We start from the raw sequence: 16,455 nt of genomic DNA, 5'->3' as shown, positions 1-16,455 counted from the left end.
CAATCATCGTATCACCATAATATAGCTGCACAATTTGATTGAATAATAGTAATCAAGTATTTGAAAAGGTTGCATCTAGACCAGAACGTTCTATTTGTTTCTAGAGGGTTGACCAGAATTGATGACAGCTCTGTGAATGTTCACCACTAAACACGTTCAGCCCTCAAATTCGAGAGACCAAAAGAGCCACCGTTGCTCCACATCATCGACTTCCCGACTTCCGCTCACGCATCATATTTTCAAGTCGAATGTTGGGCTAATTATGAACTACCTCAGCCTGCTCATCCTTCTTGATCAATGTCGGATCCAATGGCACCCTTCTTATGTTGGCCCACGCTTCGATATTCTTCCAATCAACACACCTTTTACTCGAATTTGATTTTGGTAAGGGCTTTTCGCCGTCTGACGAGCCCCAGCGAAACGTGTACAGAGTGATGTCAGCACTGCACATTATTGAAACACGTAGAGTTTCTAAACAGTGATTTTGATAGGATTGCTCAGTACAAAGGCTACATATATTATGCGTTGGCAATAATTTACCTAGATGCCCATGCAGGTACTCGACGTTAGCCTGGGTAAGGTTTGGATAGTACACTTCCTTGTAGAGGTACAATCGCAATCGTCTCTGTACGGTGATTTACTGGGTACAACGCGATCATATCGTACATGCTTACTAGACAGTAAATTTCGTGGTACACGCCCCAGGCCACCACATAGCCCCCACCTGCGACCTCGATGGAGTCTTCAGGCGTATCGCCGGCTTTCATGATTTCTTCGGATGAAGTATCGGAAAAAGGTTGCTGTGAATCTTATTAATATTATTTCCCTTAGTAGCTCGAAACTTATGTGTTATCAAATTAGCCCATGCCCTGTTGTTTTCATCATTTGGAGGCCCGGAGAAGGGACTATAGTGGTAATGATCCGTGACATGTTCCGATCTCGCTATGTACGTCGTTGCAGATTCAGCGGGAGCTGCATGGTGTTACTATGGTGCTCCGTTATTTTTCCTGAGATAATGCACTCCACTTACAGTAGATACGAAATCATTGGCATCAATCCAGGTATTGTATGAGCAGAATAGAAGAACATGGATCAACAGCGTCATCACGTTCAGCATCAAAATATTTCCAAGACTCCTCCGCCGTAATGTAACGAGAATGGTTGATCCATGTGCTCCGTCCTTCTCATCACACCTTCCTAGAACTTGAATGATCCAAACTTCATTAGGAATCTTTGGGGAAATCAAACGCTCCAACTCGGCCACTATGATAGAGTCGTTATTTTGGATACTGAGAAGAGCTTGGAGTAGAAGTAAAGAGCAGTCATTAAAAGTACAAGATTTCGACATCCGGGAAACGATAAGAGAACTCAATGAAACCTACAATCGATGTCGGAAGGAATCTTCCGAAAGGAATTCTCCAAGCATATAACAGTTGCATGATTTCGGAGAGAGAGAACCCTTTCATTAATAGGACAATGAAGTTCGCTATATGTTTCTTTCGTCTTTTGTAACCAATCTACCTGCGGACATCCCTGATCAGCCCTACAAGACATCCGTTCTTGCTCTGTGCAGTCATACGCATTTCCTCAACCCAACGCAATTCGAGATCACGATTCTCAATACGGTCATATGCCCTCAAAAGCGAAACGAGAACATAAGCGCTCTCTGTGTAGACCAACCTCATGCCTGGACATGACCGCGGCCCGCCGCCAAATGGAGTGTACTCCCAGCCAGGCCGTATCGTTTCCCATCTTTCAGGCATAAACTGGTCTGCGTTGTCACCCCAGAATATTTCATCACGGCACATGGCGCGATAGTTGATCTCAACAATATCGCCTTTCTGCACATATAAGGGATCCTTTCCTTCAATTCCTCCTCCACATGGCAACACGGTGGACTGAGTGCATTGTCGCTGATTGATAGTCGCAATGGTCGTGAGACGATGCGCTAAAAGCATGCAATGAGAACGGTGAACGACTATAACATATTTGAAGTGAGTTAACTTACTTTCCTGAAGGACCCATTTAAGATACTTGAAAGAGTTCAATAGCTCATAGTCCAGATGCTTTGAGCTTGTAGGGCCAATTTCGGATTGAAGACGTTCCCATGCTGTTGGATTTCTGGCAAGATGAAACATCGCATTTGTCAGTGTCACCGCCGCGCCATCGTGCGCAGGGCTAAAGACGCTGATGATGTGGGACCGGAGGGTGACCTTATCCTGAGTATCTTTTGCCATCTCATCTACTAGACGTAATGGGGCACTTTGATCTGTGGTACCATCTTTATTCGTAATAGTTTTCTGACGCAAAAGGGCGGCCTCTACATGCGTGTCGGCATAGTCAGTTACCTCTTGACAAGCATTCCACCAAGTTCTATCCCGATGGAGAAATTTGAATCGACCCAGGATAGCGCGAATTCCGGTCCCTCGTTGCGCGCGCTCAAAAGCATCCATGAAGCGCTTGTAGTCGGTGGTCTCGGATAAAGCACCCATCGACTCCCCAAATATGAACTCGCTTGAGGTGTCTAGTATCTATTTATTCGTTAGCTGAAGGGAGGGTGAAGTACTGGCGTGAGAATATTACCAATCTTTTGAACAAAGGCATAAGATCAATGGTAGAGCCGTCAGTTGGCAGCAACTCCATCATACGCTGCACGTGTTTTTCCAATCGCGCAAAGTTCGCGATATGGACAATATCGAACGAGGATCGAATCAAGCTTCTGCCATGCTGCCAGTGCGGACCATCTACAACGATTATTCCATTTCCCCATAAATGCTTAGCCGTCTCATATCTCAGACCCTGCAAACCGAAATTTTGAAAGTAGGTTGCATGAACAGCTTTGGAGACTTGCGGGTCGATGGTCCTGATTAGTGTAGTTCCGAACGAGTTGGCTTTGAATGTTTTGCCGTACGTGTCGTACATGGTCTTATTGAAGTCCAAGAAAGTTCCGGATTTGAATGCGCTCATGTACTTGAAGAAAAAATCCAGTCCAAGCAAAGGGTCTTTGTGTGGATAGCTGGTGGGTCTTTGCAGCCGTGACGCCGCAAAATCATTCTATAGGATAGGAGCCTATACACATGATACAGGCATATTGTCAAGACAGCAACTATCATTGAAAATATAGTAAATAAAGCCATTGTTCCTTGTATGCAATGTTGATGATTGATGTTGAGGCTAGAACAAAAACAAAGGCCTCAGGGTATTCTCAGATTTAACGAAAAGGGACTGATGTAGCGAAGCAGATAGAATAGATGACGCACGCCTTTATATGCCTTGATGACGGCAAGTTATAATAATGATTGGTTCCAAACAGGCGGTAAGGCTATTTGGTGTCCATGGGTCTTTTCAAGCTGCGCCGTACGTGCCACATGCCGTTGAGCGTAGTACGTTATTTAATTCCACGCCACTGGTGATGTCCAATAGTCGTTATCAACGTGAATCAACGATACACACCTTCACAACATACGGTTTCCGAAACATTATGGCCTTGTACACAAGCTTGCCGTAGTTGCCCCAAAAAGTAAGTGTGAGGGACGCGTGCATGAAGTTGCCTCGTTTCGCTATCTTACCATAGGTTACCTGAATTGTTGGCTTTGTTGCAACATCGGCTCACTTGCTCCATTGTTTCTGCAGAGGAATGTGCAGAGAAACCATAAGAGCACCTAATCGGGTCCACTATGATAATAACCATCATTTTCATATTGAATGGAATCATTTCCAGGAAATCTACTTTCTCAAGAACAATATCCTTACAATTTTCGGAAGACTCAAGTCTTTCAAAATGCTGATGGCAACGCAATCTCCTACTACGATGGTTTGCACCGCCATGGTCATGCTTTTCGTCGATACTATCGCGGTGTCGATGAGATTCAAAGCTAGGAGAATGAAATCTCAACCTTTCAAGGCTGATGACTGGCTCTCGTTATTAGCACTTGTTAGTCTATCTCACGTCATAGCGTTGCGATTGATTTTGATGATTATTAGGCCCTTGCCATCGGACTCGATGTTGTCCTCATTCACGGTGAGTTCACATGTTAGACAATATCCAGAGTGCGTTCTGAGGCAATGTAGGAGTTCACCAACATGCTCTAGCCTATCCAACACCGACTGGCTCCATTAAACTGCGGACTGCCTTAACGGAACTGGATAACAAGATCGTCATCTCAATGCGGGTATGCAAATACGACGGGATTTGTCAAGATCTCTGCGCCGAGAGCTAATGTCTTTAGCTACATTACGTTTTTCTAGTTCTATCGATAGCTGCACTTGGGGCTATCAAACTGAGTGTCCTCTGTTTTTATCGTCGCATCTTTGTCGTCGAAAAAGGGAATTGCCGTGACCTTAGAAACATTTTGTATACTTTGATAATGGTTATTGTAGTGCTTTGGACCGCTGCATACTTGCTGGCCTTCATTTTTGCCTGTAGAGGAAATTTCAAAGCATGGTGGGGCGGTTACATTTCACTGATCACGAATTGCGTGAATATGTTTGAACTACTTTACGGCTTTGCTATATCAGATTTTGTAACGGACTTCATCATATTGGTTCTACCAATTTCAGCCGTACGTGTATTAGCACTCAATAAGTGTCACTACTGACTGCTTCAGATCCTGAGTCTCCATTTGCCAACAAAGTTGAAAATTGGTGTATTGGCAATATTCCTACTCGGCGCAATGTATATTCATTCCTACTACTTATGGGAATCATGCTGATGTTATAGTGCAACCGTCGCTTCAATGATCAGGATGATCTCGGTTATCCGGCGCCGTCAAGCCAACTTTAACCCCTCTTTCGATCAAAATTGTAAGTTATCTGGCTCGTCCGGGTTTTAATTCCTCTTTTTAATGGACATAGTGCTTATCACGACGCTGCTATTCTGCTGCATGATTGAAGTACCATTGAGTATTGTTGCTTGCTGTCTCCCGGTTCTAAATATCTTCCTTCGACACGAACCGATTACATCATCCTTTCGGTCGTTTTGGACGAGATTGTCTAATCTCTCGAAAAGAAGCCAAATTGACCAAACCGACAGTAGTTCAGGTCATACTAATGTTTAAAGAGCTTCGATCTCATATGAGAGACCTTTTACCGCGTGCATTGATAGTAAATAAGACAGTAGACATGCAGCCTCGGACGCCACAGCCGGACAGTATCGACATCATAAAGGCGATGTGATCAGTATTTGAGAGGTCCCTGCAGCAAAGTCGATAAATCTATCATTCCACAATTGGCCTAAACCCGGGAACAAGGAAGTGGGGAAAGAGAGGGAACGGGAAATTATCCCCGCGGTGCTTTAAACGGGGCACTTCATGGAACACTTCATCGTTCCGCTTGCCTGGCTTAAAGCTTGATCTCTTATTGTGTTGAAGCTAGGTCAAAGAGTGCGAGGAAAGAAATTATCCGAACACCTTCAATTTGGATAATCCTTTAATTATAAATGGCATTTCTAAAGGCTTGACGTTTCACGAACAATGCTTTAGATCCTGATGGTAAGATGAGTTCTACTCGCTGATGAATCTGAGAACCCTGGATACCGCTCCAAAAATGATAAAATACCATCGTCTTGCGCATAAAGCGTTAACATGTTTCGTGATTGTGAGCGTGTAAACGCGGGACGGGAAAAGCAAGAGTGGTCAACGCTAATGAAGTCCAAACATACGGCTAGTTGCACTTTGGGCATACTACGAGGATACCTCAACACGCCACTTATCTCATCCATTCTCCATGTCGTTGTTCGAATACCTTCTAATTATTTGCTAAATAGCAGTTTTTATTGACTGCGCCTATTGGGCGATTGGTTGTACGCTGATATGTCGGAGTATACGGAGTCGGATCACATCGGCAAGAAGAGGCGACTTGAAGTGCTACACACAAACTCTTCTCTGACATCATCCTTCACCCGTAAGCGATCAGTAACCGCGTGCCGGCTCTGTCGCAACAGGAAGACGAAATGCGATAACAAAAGACCCGGATGCTCGAAATGTCAAGAACTGGGTGCTACGTGTAATTATCTTGATGATACCAATCCGTAAGCCGGTTCTCAAGTTACCTAGCACAACCGCTGACATGTCATACTAGGTCTGACCCAGCTACCCACATACTGGACCGCCTGGAATATCTGATTGGTCTTGTAGAAACAAATAAACATGTTGGAGAAAACGCACCCGAACCCCAAGTTCATAATTCCGTCGAATCGCCTCTTTTGAATAGGAGGATCCTACCCAGTACGAACGGGCATCAAGATGATGGTGCACGACGATTGAGACATTCGCCAGTCGAAGTGGAGCGCGAAAAACGCCTCGGATCATCAATTCAATCATATTTCGGGTCTAGCGAGGAGATCTTGGGTTGGCCTATCTTCGGCGCAAGATATGACCAGCATCGCATTGAAGCTCTGATTTACGACCCTACCTTGATCCTTGGTACACTAGGATCGCTGCCCACATCTCCAAAAGTGGATGATGATACTTTGAGAGAGATCTATGTAGACCCTCGGAGTGATTCTCACAGTGGAAGAGGCATGCGCGAGGAAGATATCCCGGCATTGGTCGAGCGTTTTCTCACGAATGTTCATACCAAGAATCCCATTTTCGAACCGGAATATCTGCGAACACTTTCAAAGTCTGTTGTGGAGAATGGAATAGGGTGGGAGGCTTCGAGCTGTCTCGTTGTATGTCACCAAGAATGCCTAATATCCATGACTTCTCTCACCTTGCCTAGCTAATCGTTTGCGCCCTCGCCGCCATTTCTTCCCCCTTCGTGTTCAAACTCGCTCCCGAAGTTGGCCTCAACGATTCAGAAAAAATGGACAGTTTGAGTACAACGCTGGACTACTCTACTGCCGAAGCCTACTACAATGCAAGCCGTAAACGCATGGGTTTACTCGCAAATACTCTAATGGCTACCGAATGTCACTTCTTGGCAGGTGTTTACGAGATGTACTCGCTTAGACCGATGCAGGCATCTATCTCCTTCAACAGGGCTTGTGTCGCATTTCAAACCTTGACATGGATGAGATCTGAAGATTACATAGCGCATGGCCAAGTGACCAAGGCTCGTGCTAGCCGCCTTTACTGGTCTTGCCTGAAATCGGAGCAGTATGTTCGCTTGAAATAATGTCTGCGGGAAGTTTAGATACTAATTTTATTGGCAGTGAGATTTCGGTGGAGCTGAGATGCCCGCCCTCTGGCTTGACAAAGCTCAATTATACGAATTCGTTTCCTGCACCCCCAACAGCAGCATCCAACGAGGATCTATACGAATTACCGACTCTGAATGGCAGTGCTACATCACCTACCGCAGCATCTATGAACACGCTTCACCATGATTTTGAGAAGGCATGGTACTACTATTTGGCTGACATTGCAGCACGAAGAATCTTGCAGCGGGTTATGGACGTCTTTTACAGGCAAAGCGAGGTTTCCTGGACCCAAATACCTTTGTCAGAACTTTTGAAGACAGCTACAGAGTTAGATCGACAATTGGATCAATGGTACGACGGACTATGAAATATCAAGTCGGAGTTGCAGACGCTGATAGTATCTTCTAGGGAATCGACTCTTCCAGATCAAGTAGCCTTCAAGGCTTATCAACAACCGGAAGAAGAACTTTCGTATCACCTGCAAGCCAGGATGATTGAGATCAGGGAGCGCATACATCGGCCATTCTTGTACCTTTCTGTGCAGATGGATCTTGGTGATGCGGAGCGAGCCTCTCTGCTCCCATTCGTGCAAGAGCACACGGATACCTGCTTGAAACTGATCAGACAATGGAACATTCAGCACCGTCATCATGGAACATGGTTGATGGTCCGACAAAGTTTTTCGGCTTCACTGCTACTGTTGGTGGCGTACAAAGCGCGCCTTGTGGAGTCGTTGACGGACGAACAGTTTCAGGATGCACTGGGCTCAGCCATCGCTACGCTTCAATTCTGGGAGAAGGAGGCGCCTGACCTCCAGGCATCTCGCGTCATTTTGCAGGAGGTCGTATATGATGCTGGCCTGTCGACATCTGTTGACAATTCTGCAGCATATTGGTCGTAGTGGATATACAAACCCTTCCTCATTGATCATACTCTGAGCTGGCATTGCAATATATGTGGTGTGTGATATATTAGGATGATTCGAGAGCTAAGTTGTATCTTGCCGAGCCAATACATACCTGTGTACTAAACGTAACATAAACCCAGTGTGTGGACATTCTGCTTTTGCATTCGATATTATCGTGATAGATGTGAAGAACCCTCCAACTCAGCAGGCGGGCCAGGGACCACACAGACACTTTTTGAGTCTATTTCGACTGGAAGCGCTTTTCCCTCCATTTCGGCCCTCAACTTGCCGCCAAAGAACCTTTTGTAGCCAGATGAATGCCCTGACAGTTCTGCTACCGCCGGCTCTTGTCTTTTTCTCCTTCTCAAGCGCAGGAAGAACATGAAGGCCACCCCGACGAGAAGCGCGGCACCAATCACGGTTCCTACACCAATACCTGCCTTTGCACCCGTGCTTAGCACGCCTTGTTGGTTCAATGTAGAGGACGACGTTGTAGAGGACAATGTCTTTGGGCCGAGGGTCAGGGTCTGTGTACCAACGCTTATTCCAATCGCAGAGGCAAGCGAAGAAGCGTACTTGCTAGGGAAAAGCGATAAATCGGTTGACTGCCAATATACAGTCACTGGATCTGCAAAGAGAGTTGCTCCTGAAATCGCCGTATGCAAAGCGATAGATGTCTCGGTCGTTACTACGAGTGGTTGACCGACACTGTTGGTGGTTGTGTAGAGCCACGTTGAAGTTGAATCCCACACTGTGGAAGACTTCCAACCCGATTCGGTGGTTTCCTCTAGCACAACTGGTGCCAATACGGTAAACGGTGTCGAAATTGCCTTCTCGCACTGTCGATAATTTGAAGGTATCATGCCACTGGAGATCGCTCAGCAAGGCACCAACGATGCGAACTTGACGTCTATACATCAAAATGTTACATACCTGGGACAGCACAATGCTTGCCATTGAGTCTGAGTTTCAGACATGCCAGGTACCTGGATCGGCACTTGGAGTATGACGTTGAGTGCTTGCCCTTCAAAACACATTCCCGGACTGTATGTAGGCTGAGTTGCAGACGCATAGCAGGTTTTCCAATAGTCAAGATCGATACCAGAGGCCAGTTTTGTGTCTTTATAATATCCGCTAGTAACGATAATCTGATCAGAGTGCTCCATCCAAATCCATCGTGATAAGCATGATGCTTCTGGTGTAAAAACGGTCGTAAGAGCAGGCGTGGTTCGAGTTGGATCCGGATTTAAGGTCTTAACCTGAGAGACTAACGTGATGACTGGCATTTAGGAAATTGGGACTTTGAAACACTGGAAAAAGGCAAAGTAATGAGTTGAATGAAAAAGTTACGAGCTTGTTTGTAGGAACAAAGGGGGCAAGGCTGAAGATAAACGAAAACAGTACAAAGTGTGGCGCATCTTGGCCTATACTTGAACACCAGTAAAAGTAGGACCTGTTGGCCCCCAAGTGCACGTAGAATTCAAGTTAATTCATTGCCGTGCTTGATTGGCCATATTAAGTATTTGAGTATTTGAGCGCTCGATAGAATGGGAGGACTGAATCAGCGAGGTGGTTGCGCACAGAAGGTTAACCACGGGATAGATGGAACAGTTCTTTCTCAGGTACTTCGTGTATCAAAACTACAAAGAAGCTATGTCTGAAAATATGGAGCAAATGCAAGTGTTGGGGTAAAAGCCCATTGAGCGCAGCAATCAGAGCAAAGCTGCAACAGAGCTGAATCAGAAAGGCAAGATTGCTTTTTCTAGTTTAAATATAGTAGCAAAGAAGACATATGGCACACTACTACCTGGGCACATAAGTCAAGAGGCAGAATACACAAGTTTGTTCTATGTGTCTGGTTCTGCATACGATCTGGTCGCTCCCGCCAGGTAAATGTTTTTGTACAGTTGGTCACTTTGATAGCTATTGACCAAATAACTTTTAAAACTCCTGCAATTCGGCTCACAAGGCTGGAAGATGCGGCATGCTTGAACATCCGAGCGGAAGATCGGAGAACGTTCAATTCGCTACGACCCTCATCCCCATTCATTATACATATATCTAAGCAGACTGTTCCACATATATTATCGTGTTCTACTAAAGGTACGAGGTACGAGTAATTAGAGTCAATAGAGAGCCATGCCTAGATGACCTCGATACTCTGCAAAAATACCCTACACCTGAATCAGGCTGGGATCGTAGTGAATGATGAGGTTGGTGGCTGTTACCCCTCTCTTTGCAATGTCTGGTTCACAAATGGTTTGCAACCATCATCGCCGCCGATCTACTAACCTCATTCGGTTCTCCGAATAGACGCGGACTGCGAAATCTGGTCGGCCGAATACCCGCGACCAATAAGGCTACAGCTTAATTGAGCTTCCCCATGAAGATGTAGTTCAATCTGGGGCAGTAAACAAGATATAAATGTGTTGCTATTCGCGTGCATCTTCGTTCGCCTCAGATAACCTTCGCAGTAATGCAATCATTCCTCCATGAGCTCATCAACGATCTAATCGGCTTGACCAATCTTCAGACACTCTTCTAGTCGGTTGTTGTATTACATCATGGACACGATATCTCGATACAATGTGGTGCACCGCCTGCAGAAGCGGAAACTGCTCATCGCGTAAGTATACCTCGGACATTACTGAATCTTTGCAACGAGGGTGAAAGTATCTAACATACAAGAATAGCATCAATTGCATGGCCGGTCTATCTATTCTGTTCTTTGGTTACGACCAGGGTATGATGGGCGGGGTCAACACCTCATACGACTACTACACTCGCATGGGATTCGGACACAAGGGCCCAGATGGCGCGGTTGTAGTTGACGATAGTCTCCTCCAGGGAGGCATAGTCTCTGTATACTATCTGGGTACACTCGTCGGATGCCTTGCTGGAGGATCAATTGGCGATCGGTTCGGACGCATCAAAACGATATTCGTTGGCGCCGCCGTTGCTGTCGTCGGTGCTTCTCTGCAAGCCTCTGCTATGAATCATATCTGGATGATCTTTGCTCGACTTATCAACGGATGGGGTACGGGTATCTTAAACGCTATTATTCCGGTCTGGGCTACTGAGACTGCCGAGCACACTTCCCGTGGACAGTTCATCGCGATCGAATTCACGCTCAACATCTTCGGTGTCGTCCTCGCCTACTGGCTCGAGTATGGTTGCTCGTTCTATGGAGACGGAACATCATCATTCATCTGGCGATTCCCCGTCGCTTTCCAAATCCCCATGCTACTGTTGCTTCTCAGCGGTATTACCTTCTTCCCCGAATCGCCGCGCTGGCTACTCAAAATGGGTCGGAAAGAAGAAGCAAGATACATACTGGGAAGGCTTCGCGGAGATGAGGGCGCAGATAGGGAACGAGCCGAAAACGAATATCAAGACATTGTGCGCTCCTGCGAGAACGAACGAGCGAACTTCCGCCATCAAAGCTACTACCACATGTTCTTTGGCATCGGATCTGGGACACTCCATACTGGGCGACGTGTCCAACTGGTCGTCTGGCTGCAGATTATGCAGGAATGGATCGGTATCGCGGGCGTGACCGTCTACGCTCCGACGATCTTTGGAATCGCGGGCATGAGTCCCGCCAAGCGACAGTGGATATCAGGTCTCAACAACATTTTCTACATGTTTTCGACCCTCATTTGCGTCTTCACACTAGATCGCATTGGACGACGGTGGACACTGTACTGGGGCTCCGCTGGTCAAGCCATCGCAATGGCACTAGCAGGAGGCTTCTCATACCTTGCGTCACAGGCAACAAACGAGGGCAACTTAAGTAAAGCATCAAGCTATGGCAACGCTGCTGTGTCCATGGTCTTTATCTTCACGTTCATCTTCGGCGCCACTTGGCTAACAGTTCCATGGCTGTACCCCGCCGAGATATTCCCACTCGAAGTGCGCGCGAAAGGAAATGCCTGGGGTGTCGTGGGCTGGTCCATTGGAAATGGGTGGCTTACCCTTTTGTGTCCTGTTATGTTCTCCACACTCAACGAGAAGACGCTTTACATCTTCGCCGGCTGTAACATTTTGACGCTTCCAATGGTGTGGGCATTGTATCCTGAGACGAATCAACGAACACTAGAAGAGATTGATCTGTTGTTCTCTTCGGATAGTATCTGGAATTGGGAGGCTGAGAAACACTTCGCCAGGCTCCAAGAGCAAGGAAGAACAGGGTCCGTAAGTGCGCGTGCGGGTAAGGAGGTGAATCATGCTGAAAAGGGAGAATACGTTGATTAGTAGAGAGCAGGACAGTAGTGTGCTTATCTACTAGGAATGTGATGAAAATTGACCTTGGAGGGCTTTTTTGGTAATTGATTAAAACCATCAAAGATACATTTCGCGGGAGATGGCCAGATTGTGGAGCAGAAACGTTTCAAGGTACCTCGTAGCAGGAGTAAAGACTGGCCTCGTAGAATTCATCTTTGCTATATTGTTTGTCATCATGTTTCGAACGTGATTGGGGAATTATTGAAACTTCTGATATCGTACATGTGATTAGCTGTGATGGCAGTCTGGGCTGACCCTCAGCTCAGTGTGGGCATACATGTGAGTACGAGATGGTTTATAATTTGGGCTACAATAATGCGCGCTGGAGAATAGACCTAGCCAACCAGGGCCGGGTTAGCAGATATGTGTCATCTGTGCCAATAGAAGCCTGCAAGGTTCCCACGTCTACGTCTACGGACTTTAATACTTGATGCTCCTGGCGTGTTCCTTAGTTGCGATCAGGCGACATACACAGTCCAAGAAAGTGGGAACTCTCTCCACATGCTGGATGCATAGGCCACCCCAGAATCACAACTTCTTTACTACTCGAGTACCTGATCTTAATAGACCCCTTTTACGTAACAGTAGAGCATCTTGTTCCAGACTCCAGGTCAGCAACATCTGGGGTGTGGATGTTTTCTCCACAACTCAGCAGCCCTATTAGCAATCGTGCGGGGAATTGAAGGCTGGGAGTTGAAAAAATGACGCTATTTACCTTCTTCCGTCGGATCAAACCGTAGCAACTGGGCCAGTGGTGTCGTCACGGCGGTATTCATTCCGCCGGGGGCGTATACCATTTGGGGACCTTGAAACATGAGCATGGCGAGAGAGGAAAAAATTATGTTCATGGCACCATTCACTTTCAGTATAGTGTGCACTTGGCTAGCCTACAAGCAAAAGAGGCTCAACAGCTTGTTGCAGCGCATGGTTCTCTTAAAAAAGCCTCTTCCTCGGCCCGAAGCTTGTCCTAACAAAGAATGCTCAAGCGGCGGGCTCGGCGATCCCAGGTGGACGACCCTTCGCCTCCTACATTCTTTGGTAAGTGCCTGAGACCATAAAAATCTGATCTGGCCGTTGTATAGCGCATGCACTAGACGGCGTGTAGATGCGGAGAAGTGAATTTGTCGGTACCTCTTGATGTTTTGGCGATGTTTTACCCCAGGAACTAGATTCTGTGGAGTCAACGTGTGTGGTCGGATCTTCGAAAGCCAATACGAGCTATCATGACTTTTTCAGTAAGCTTCCGTTGGATTACCACGTTGCGTAATGTCATAGAATCCCTAAAAGAGCCGAAACCCCATACTAAGCCCTTGCCCAAGACCTTCTCAGTGCTTCCCAAGACCTTCCCAAGACCTTCTAGCGTCGCCCGAAGTGCCAGCAGCAGCTTGCCCGTCGCTCCGTTCCGATGCTCTTTTCCGTCCGAAGTTGAGCCTCAACGATACGAGATTTTCACCATTCGAAGCACCTAGGTGTCCAATATGTGAATACAATATGTGTATCAAAATCATTCGATTGCGCGAAGCTTTCGCACTGTCAGTATGCCCTCAATACCTCACGTCTCTCCGAATATCGGAAGCCAAATTAGTATTGAGGGTCGAGATGCTCTCATGCTCCACTGCTGTTGAGTAGATTTTACATACCTAACTCGGACTATGCGTTGCTCGAGCTTCATCTCGGTCTGTGCCACGAAAAAAACGTAAATGACGCGTGTGGCCGAGATCTGGGGTGCAGTACAAGTTTGGCACCGGTGCCTACTGGTTCCTATGAGCGGACCGACCGACAACGCTAAGTTACGTAAATAGTCACCACCATCTCCCACTTGCCCCTGTAATCTGAAGAGTATCTATATAGTTACTCCATCATTTGATTTCTCTCTTGATCAAAATCTGGGGTTCAACATCTCAATCCTTCCAACAACTTCACAATGGCAGAACCACCAGCATACAGAGGCCCAGGTTATGGCGACGTGAACTACGCCCCCAAACATGAGGAGCTCGATCCGAAGTATGATATTGAGAAGCCACAAGAGGATGCCGTGTTCGGTGAAGTTGTCGAGGGAGGTCCCAACTATCGTGCAGTAAGTGTTGTGATCATGATAGACGTTGAAACGAACTACCCGACTAACAAGTAACAAGGTTGGATGGAAAGGAACGTCTGTCCTCATGATGAAAACCCAGATCGGCCTTGGTATCCTCTCGTTGCCTTCTGCTTTTGACACTCTTGGCTTGATCCCAGGTGTTATTTGCCTGATTGCTATCGCTGTCATCACTGGATGGTCCAGCTGGATCGTCGGTGTGTTCAAGCTAAGGCATCCCGAAGTCTACGGCATCGAAGATGTTGGAGAGAAACTATTCGGTCGCGTTGGACGTGAATTCTTCGGTCTTGCTTTTGCCTTGTGTATGTATTACTGTCACACTTTTCTGGCATACTCGTCCTCTAACATTCGACAGACTGGACGTTCGTTGGAGGTTCTGCTATGCTCGGCATTTCCATCGCACTTAACGCCCTATCAACTCATGCGACCTGTACGGCTGTCTATGTGGCCGTTGCTGCTGTCATCGGTTTTGGACTTTGCAGTATCCAAACCCTCGGACGCATTTCCTGGCTAGCCTGGGTAGGCTTGATTGGTATCTTGTCAGGTGGTACGTTATCTTGACAGTGTTGAAATTCCTGATTCAAACGCTAATAGAGAATTAGTCATGACTCTCACGATCGCTGTGGCCGTCGAAGGTCGACCTAGCACTGCACCAAAGGACGGGCCCTGGAAATCCGACTTCAAGCTTTTCGGCTCCCCATCTTTCGGAGAAGCGACAGCAGCACTATGCACCCTCATTTTCGCTTACGGTGGTGTCCCCGCCTTCTTTAACATTGTCTCAGAGATGAGAAGACCAGAGCATTACACGAGAGCACTTATTGTGTGCCAAACTGTTATGACCGTGCTCTACATCGTCGTCGGAGTTGTCGTCTACTACTACTGCGGATCCTTCGTCGCTTCTCCTGCCCTTGGATCCGCTGGACCATTGTTGAAGAAGGTTTGCTACGGCTTGGCCCTTCCCGGCCTCATTGTCTCCATGACATTAGTCTGCCACGTATGTTTTCCAAAGAAGCCACTACACCCTGAGATCGAAGCTTGTACTGACTCACTCGCCAGATTACTGCCAAATACTTCTTCATTCGCTTCTTCCGTGGCACCAAGCATCTCAACCATAATACCATGATCCACTGGGTGTCTTGGCTCGGTCTCACCGGAGCTGTGTGCATCGTAGCCTACATTATCGCCAGCGCAATCCCCAACTTTGGCGCTCTCGTGTCACTCATCGGAGCCCTCTTCGGAACCCTCATGACCTTCCAGTCTATGGGTATGATGTGGTTCTACGATCACTGGACTAAAGGCAAAGCAGAGAAATCTACACGATGGATGTCGCTCGTCTTCTGGGCTGGTTTCATCATTGCCTCCGGTACTTTCCTCATGATCGCTGGTACATATGGTTCTGTCCTTGGTATCAAGGATACCTACAGTGGATCCAACGGACCAACTGCTTGGTCGTGCGCGGATAATTCAAACTCGACCTAGATGGACGATTGCGCTTCTAGAAATAGATAAACCCTGTTCTATAGAGTAGAACAAAGGAGTTGGTACGAGGGCATAGGCTGGATTAGCATCTTAGCGTTCATTGTGTCGGGCATATAGACGGAGTACCACCTCAAAAGCATCAGCATCAGAAATCATGAATAATTCTTACAACCATTTGATAACTCCCGGAAGCAAACCGCGACTCCAGTTATTATTATTATTCCCAACGAACCTTCCCCGCAACACCCTTCCGACAAGCTACTTCCCCAACACCTCTGTTTAAAGAGCATACAGCCACGATTCGTGTGGAGTCATTGTACCTTACTCCCCACATATAGCCTCCGAAAACACGCTATGAGCTAATAGAATCCACTGTAATTCATTGCCTTCCTAACTCGATGATTATTGTAATGGACATCCTTGAGAAGCGCCTGCTCCACATCCCCGGGTCGCATATCGATTTGTGGGTGCAGCGGCCGCGGACAATGCATGTTTCATTTGTATCCCCACGGGGACTCACCCGTCGATTAAGAGCGGGCTCAAGGCTAT

At 46.9% G+C, this 16,455-nt stretch overlaps 6 protein-coding genes across 6 annotated transcripts; 4 read left to right on the top strand and 2 right to left on the bottom strand.

Annotated features, from left to right (window-relative positions):
• Positions 1 to 1,517: 1,517 nt before the first annotated feature.
• Positions 1,518 to 3,137, bottom strand: BU24DRAFT_444856 (cytochrome P450; the record flags this gene model as incomplete). Its single annotated transcript, XM_033530662.1, has 4 exons — positions 1,518 to 1,948; positions 2,102 to 2,531; positions 2,584 to 3,016; positions 3,076 to 3,137. 4 exons carry the CDS (start codon positions 3,135 to 3,137, stop codon positions 1,518 to 1,520), a joined length of 1,356 nt encoding a protein of 451 aa, XP_033377737.1.
• A 644-nt stretch (positions 3,138 to 3,781) lies between these two features.
• Positions 3,782 to 5,057, top strand: BU24DRAFT_473538 (uncharacterized protein; the record flags this gene model as incomplete). The annotated part of the gene is made up of 6 exons (XM_033532796.1): positions 3,782 to 3,934; positions 3,985 to 4,021; positions 4,381 to 4,562; positions 4,608 to 4,675; positions 4,721 to 4,803; positions 4,894 to 5,057. 6 exons carry the CDS (start codon positions 3,782 to 3,784, stop codon positions 5,055 to 5,057), a joined length of 687 nt encoding a protein of 228 aa, XP_033377736.1.
• A 649-nt stretch (positions 5,058 to 5,706) lies between these two features.
• BU24DRAFT_444855 (uncharacterized protein) lies at positions 5,707 to 8,111 on the top strand. The gene is made up of 5 exons (XM_033530661.1): positions 5,707 to 6,028; positions 6,079 to 6,670; positions 6,721 to 7,097; positions 7,154 to 7,492; positions 7,550 to 8,111. Exons 1-5 carry the CDS (start codon positions 5,811 to 5,813, stop codon positions 8,040 to 8,042), a joined length of 2,019 nt encoding a protein of 672 aa, XP_033377735.1. The 5' UTR covers positions 5,707 to 5,810; the 3' UTR covers positions 8,043 to 8,111.
• A 107-nt stretch (positions 8,112 to 8,218) lies between these two features.
• On the bottom strand, positions 8,219 to 9,353 carry BU24DRAFT_473535 (uncharacterized protein; the record flags this gene model as incomplete). Its single annotated transcript, XM_033532795.1, has 2 exons — positions 8,982 to 9,353; positions 8,219 to 8,915 (listed from the first exon to the last, which is right to left on the bottom strand). The coding sequence occupies exons 1-2, from the start codon at positions 9,332 to 9,334 to the stop codon at positions 8,219 to 8,221; spliced, it is 1,050 nt and encodes a 349-aa protein (XP_033377734.1). The 5' UTR covers positions 9,335 to 9,353.
• A 1,259-nt stretch (positions 9,354 to 10,612) lies between these two features.
• BU24DRAFT_444854 (sugar transporter STL1) lies at positions 10,613 to 13,169 on the top strand (the record flags this gene model as incomplete). The annotated part of the gene is made up of 3 exons (XM_033530660.1): positions 10,613 to 10,674; positions 10,742 to 12,242; positions 12,859 to 13,169. The coding sequence occupies 3 exons, from the start codon at positions 10,613 to 10,615 to the stop codon at positions 12,994 to 12,996; spliced, it is 1,701 nt and encodes a 566-aa protein (XP_033377733.1). The 3' UTR covers positions 12,997 to 13,169.
• Positions 13,170 to 14,110: 941 nt separating this feature from the next.
• Positions 14,111 to 16,174, top strand: BU24DRAFT_497041 (transmembrane amino acid transporter). Its single transcript, XM_033534237.1, has 5 exons — positions 14,111 to 14,409; positions 14,468 to 14,729; positions 14,783 to 14,974; positions 15,030 to 15,421; positions 15,484 to 16,174. The coding sequence occupies exons 1-5, from the start codon at positions 14,257 to 14,259 to the stop codon at positions 15,904 to 15,906; spliced, it is 1,422 nt and encodes a 473-aa protein (XP_033377732.1). The 5' UTR covers positions 14,111 to 14,256; the 3' UTR covers positions 15,907 to 16,174.
• Positions 16,175 to 16,455: the final 281 nt, after the last annotated feature.

The sequence above is a fragment of the Aaosphaeria arxii genome (assembly GCF_010015735.1).
Source record: "Aaosphaeria arxii CBS 175.79 unplaced genomic scaffold BU24scaffold_13, whole genome shotgun sequence".
In the NCBI taxonomy this organism is placed as follows: domain Eukaryota; kingdom Fungi; phylum Ascomycota; class Dothideomycetes; order Pleosporales; genus Aaosphaeria; species Aaosphaeria arxii.
The sequence above is the reverse complement of the archived record's forward strand: the minus strand, read 5'-3'. Positions and strand labels throughout refer to the sequence as shown.

Coding starts and splice junctions, on each gene's coding strand:
- BU24DRAFT_444855 (XM_033530661.1), top strand. CDS start 5,811: ATGTCGGAGTATACGGAGTCGGATCACATCGGCAAGAAGAGGCGACTT. Junction 6,029..6,078: donor TATCTTGATGATACCAATCC/GTAAGCCGGTTC, acceptor ATGTCATACTAG/GTCTGACCCAGCTACCCACA. Junction 6,671..6,720: donor AGGCTTCGAGCTGTCTCGTT/GTATGTCACCAA, acceptor CACCTTGCCTAG/CTAATCGTTTGCGCCCTCGC.
- BU24DRAFT_497041 (XM_033534237.1), top strand. CDS start 14,257: ATGGCAGAACCACCAGCATACAGAGGCCCAGGTTATGGCGACGTGAAC. Junction 14,975..15,029: donor GATTGGTATCTTGTCAGGTG/GTACGTTATCTT, acceptor ATAGAGAATTAG/TCATGACTCTCACGATCGCT. Junction 15,422..15,483: donor CCATGACATTAGTCTGCCAC/GTATGTTTTCCA, acceptor CTCACTCGCCAG/ATTACTGCCAAATACTTCTT.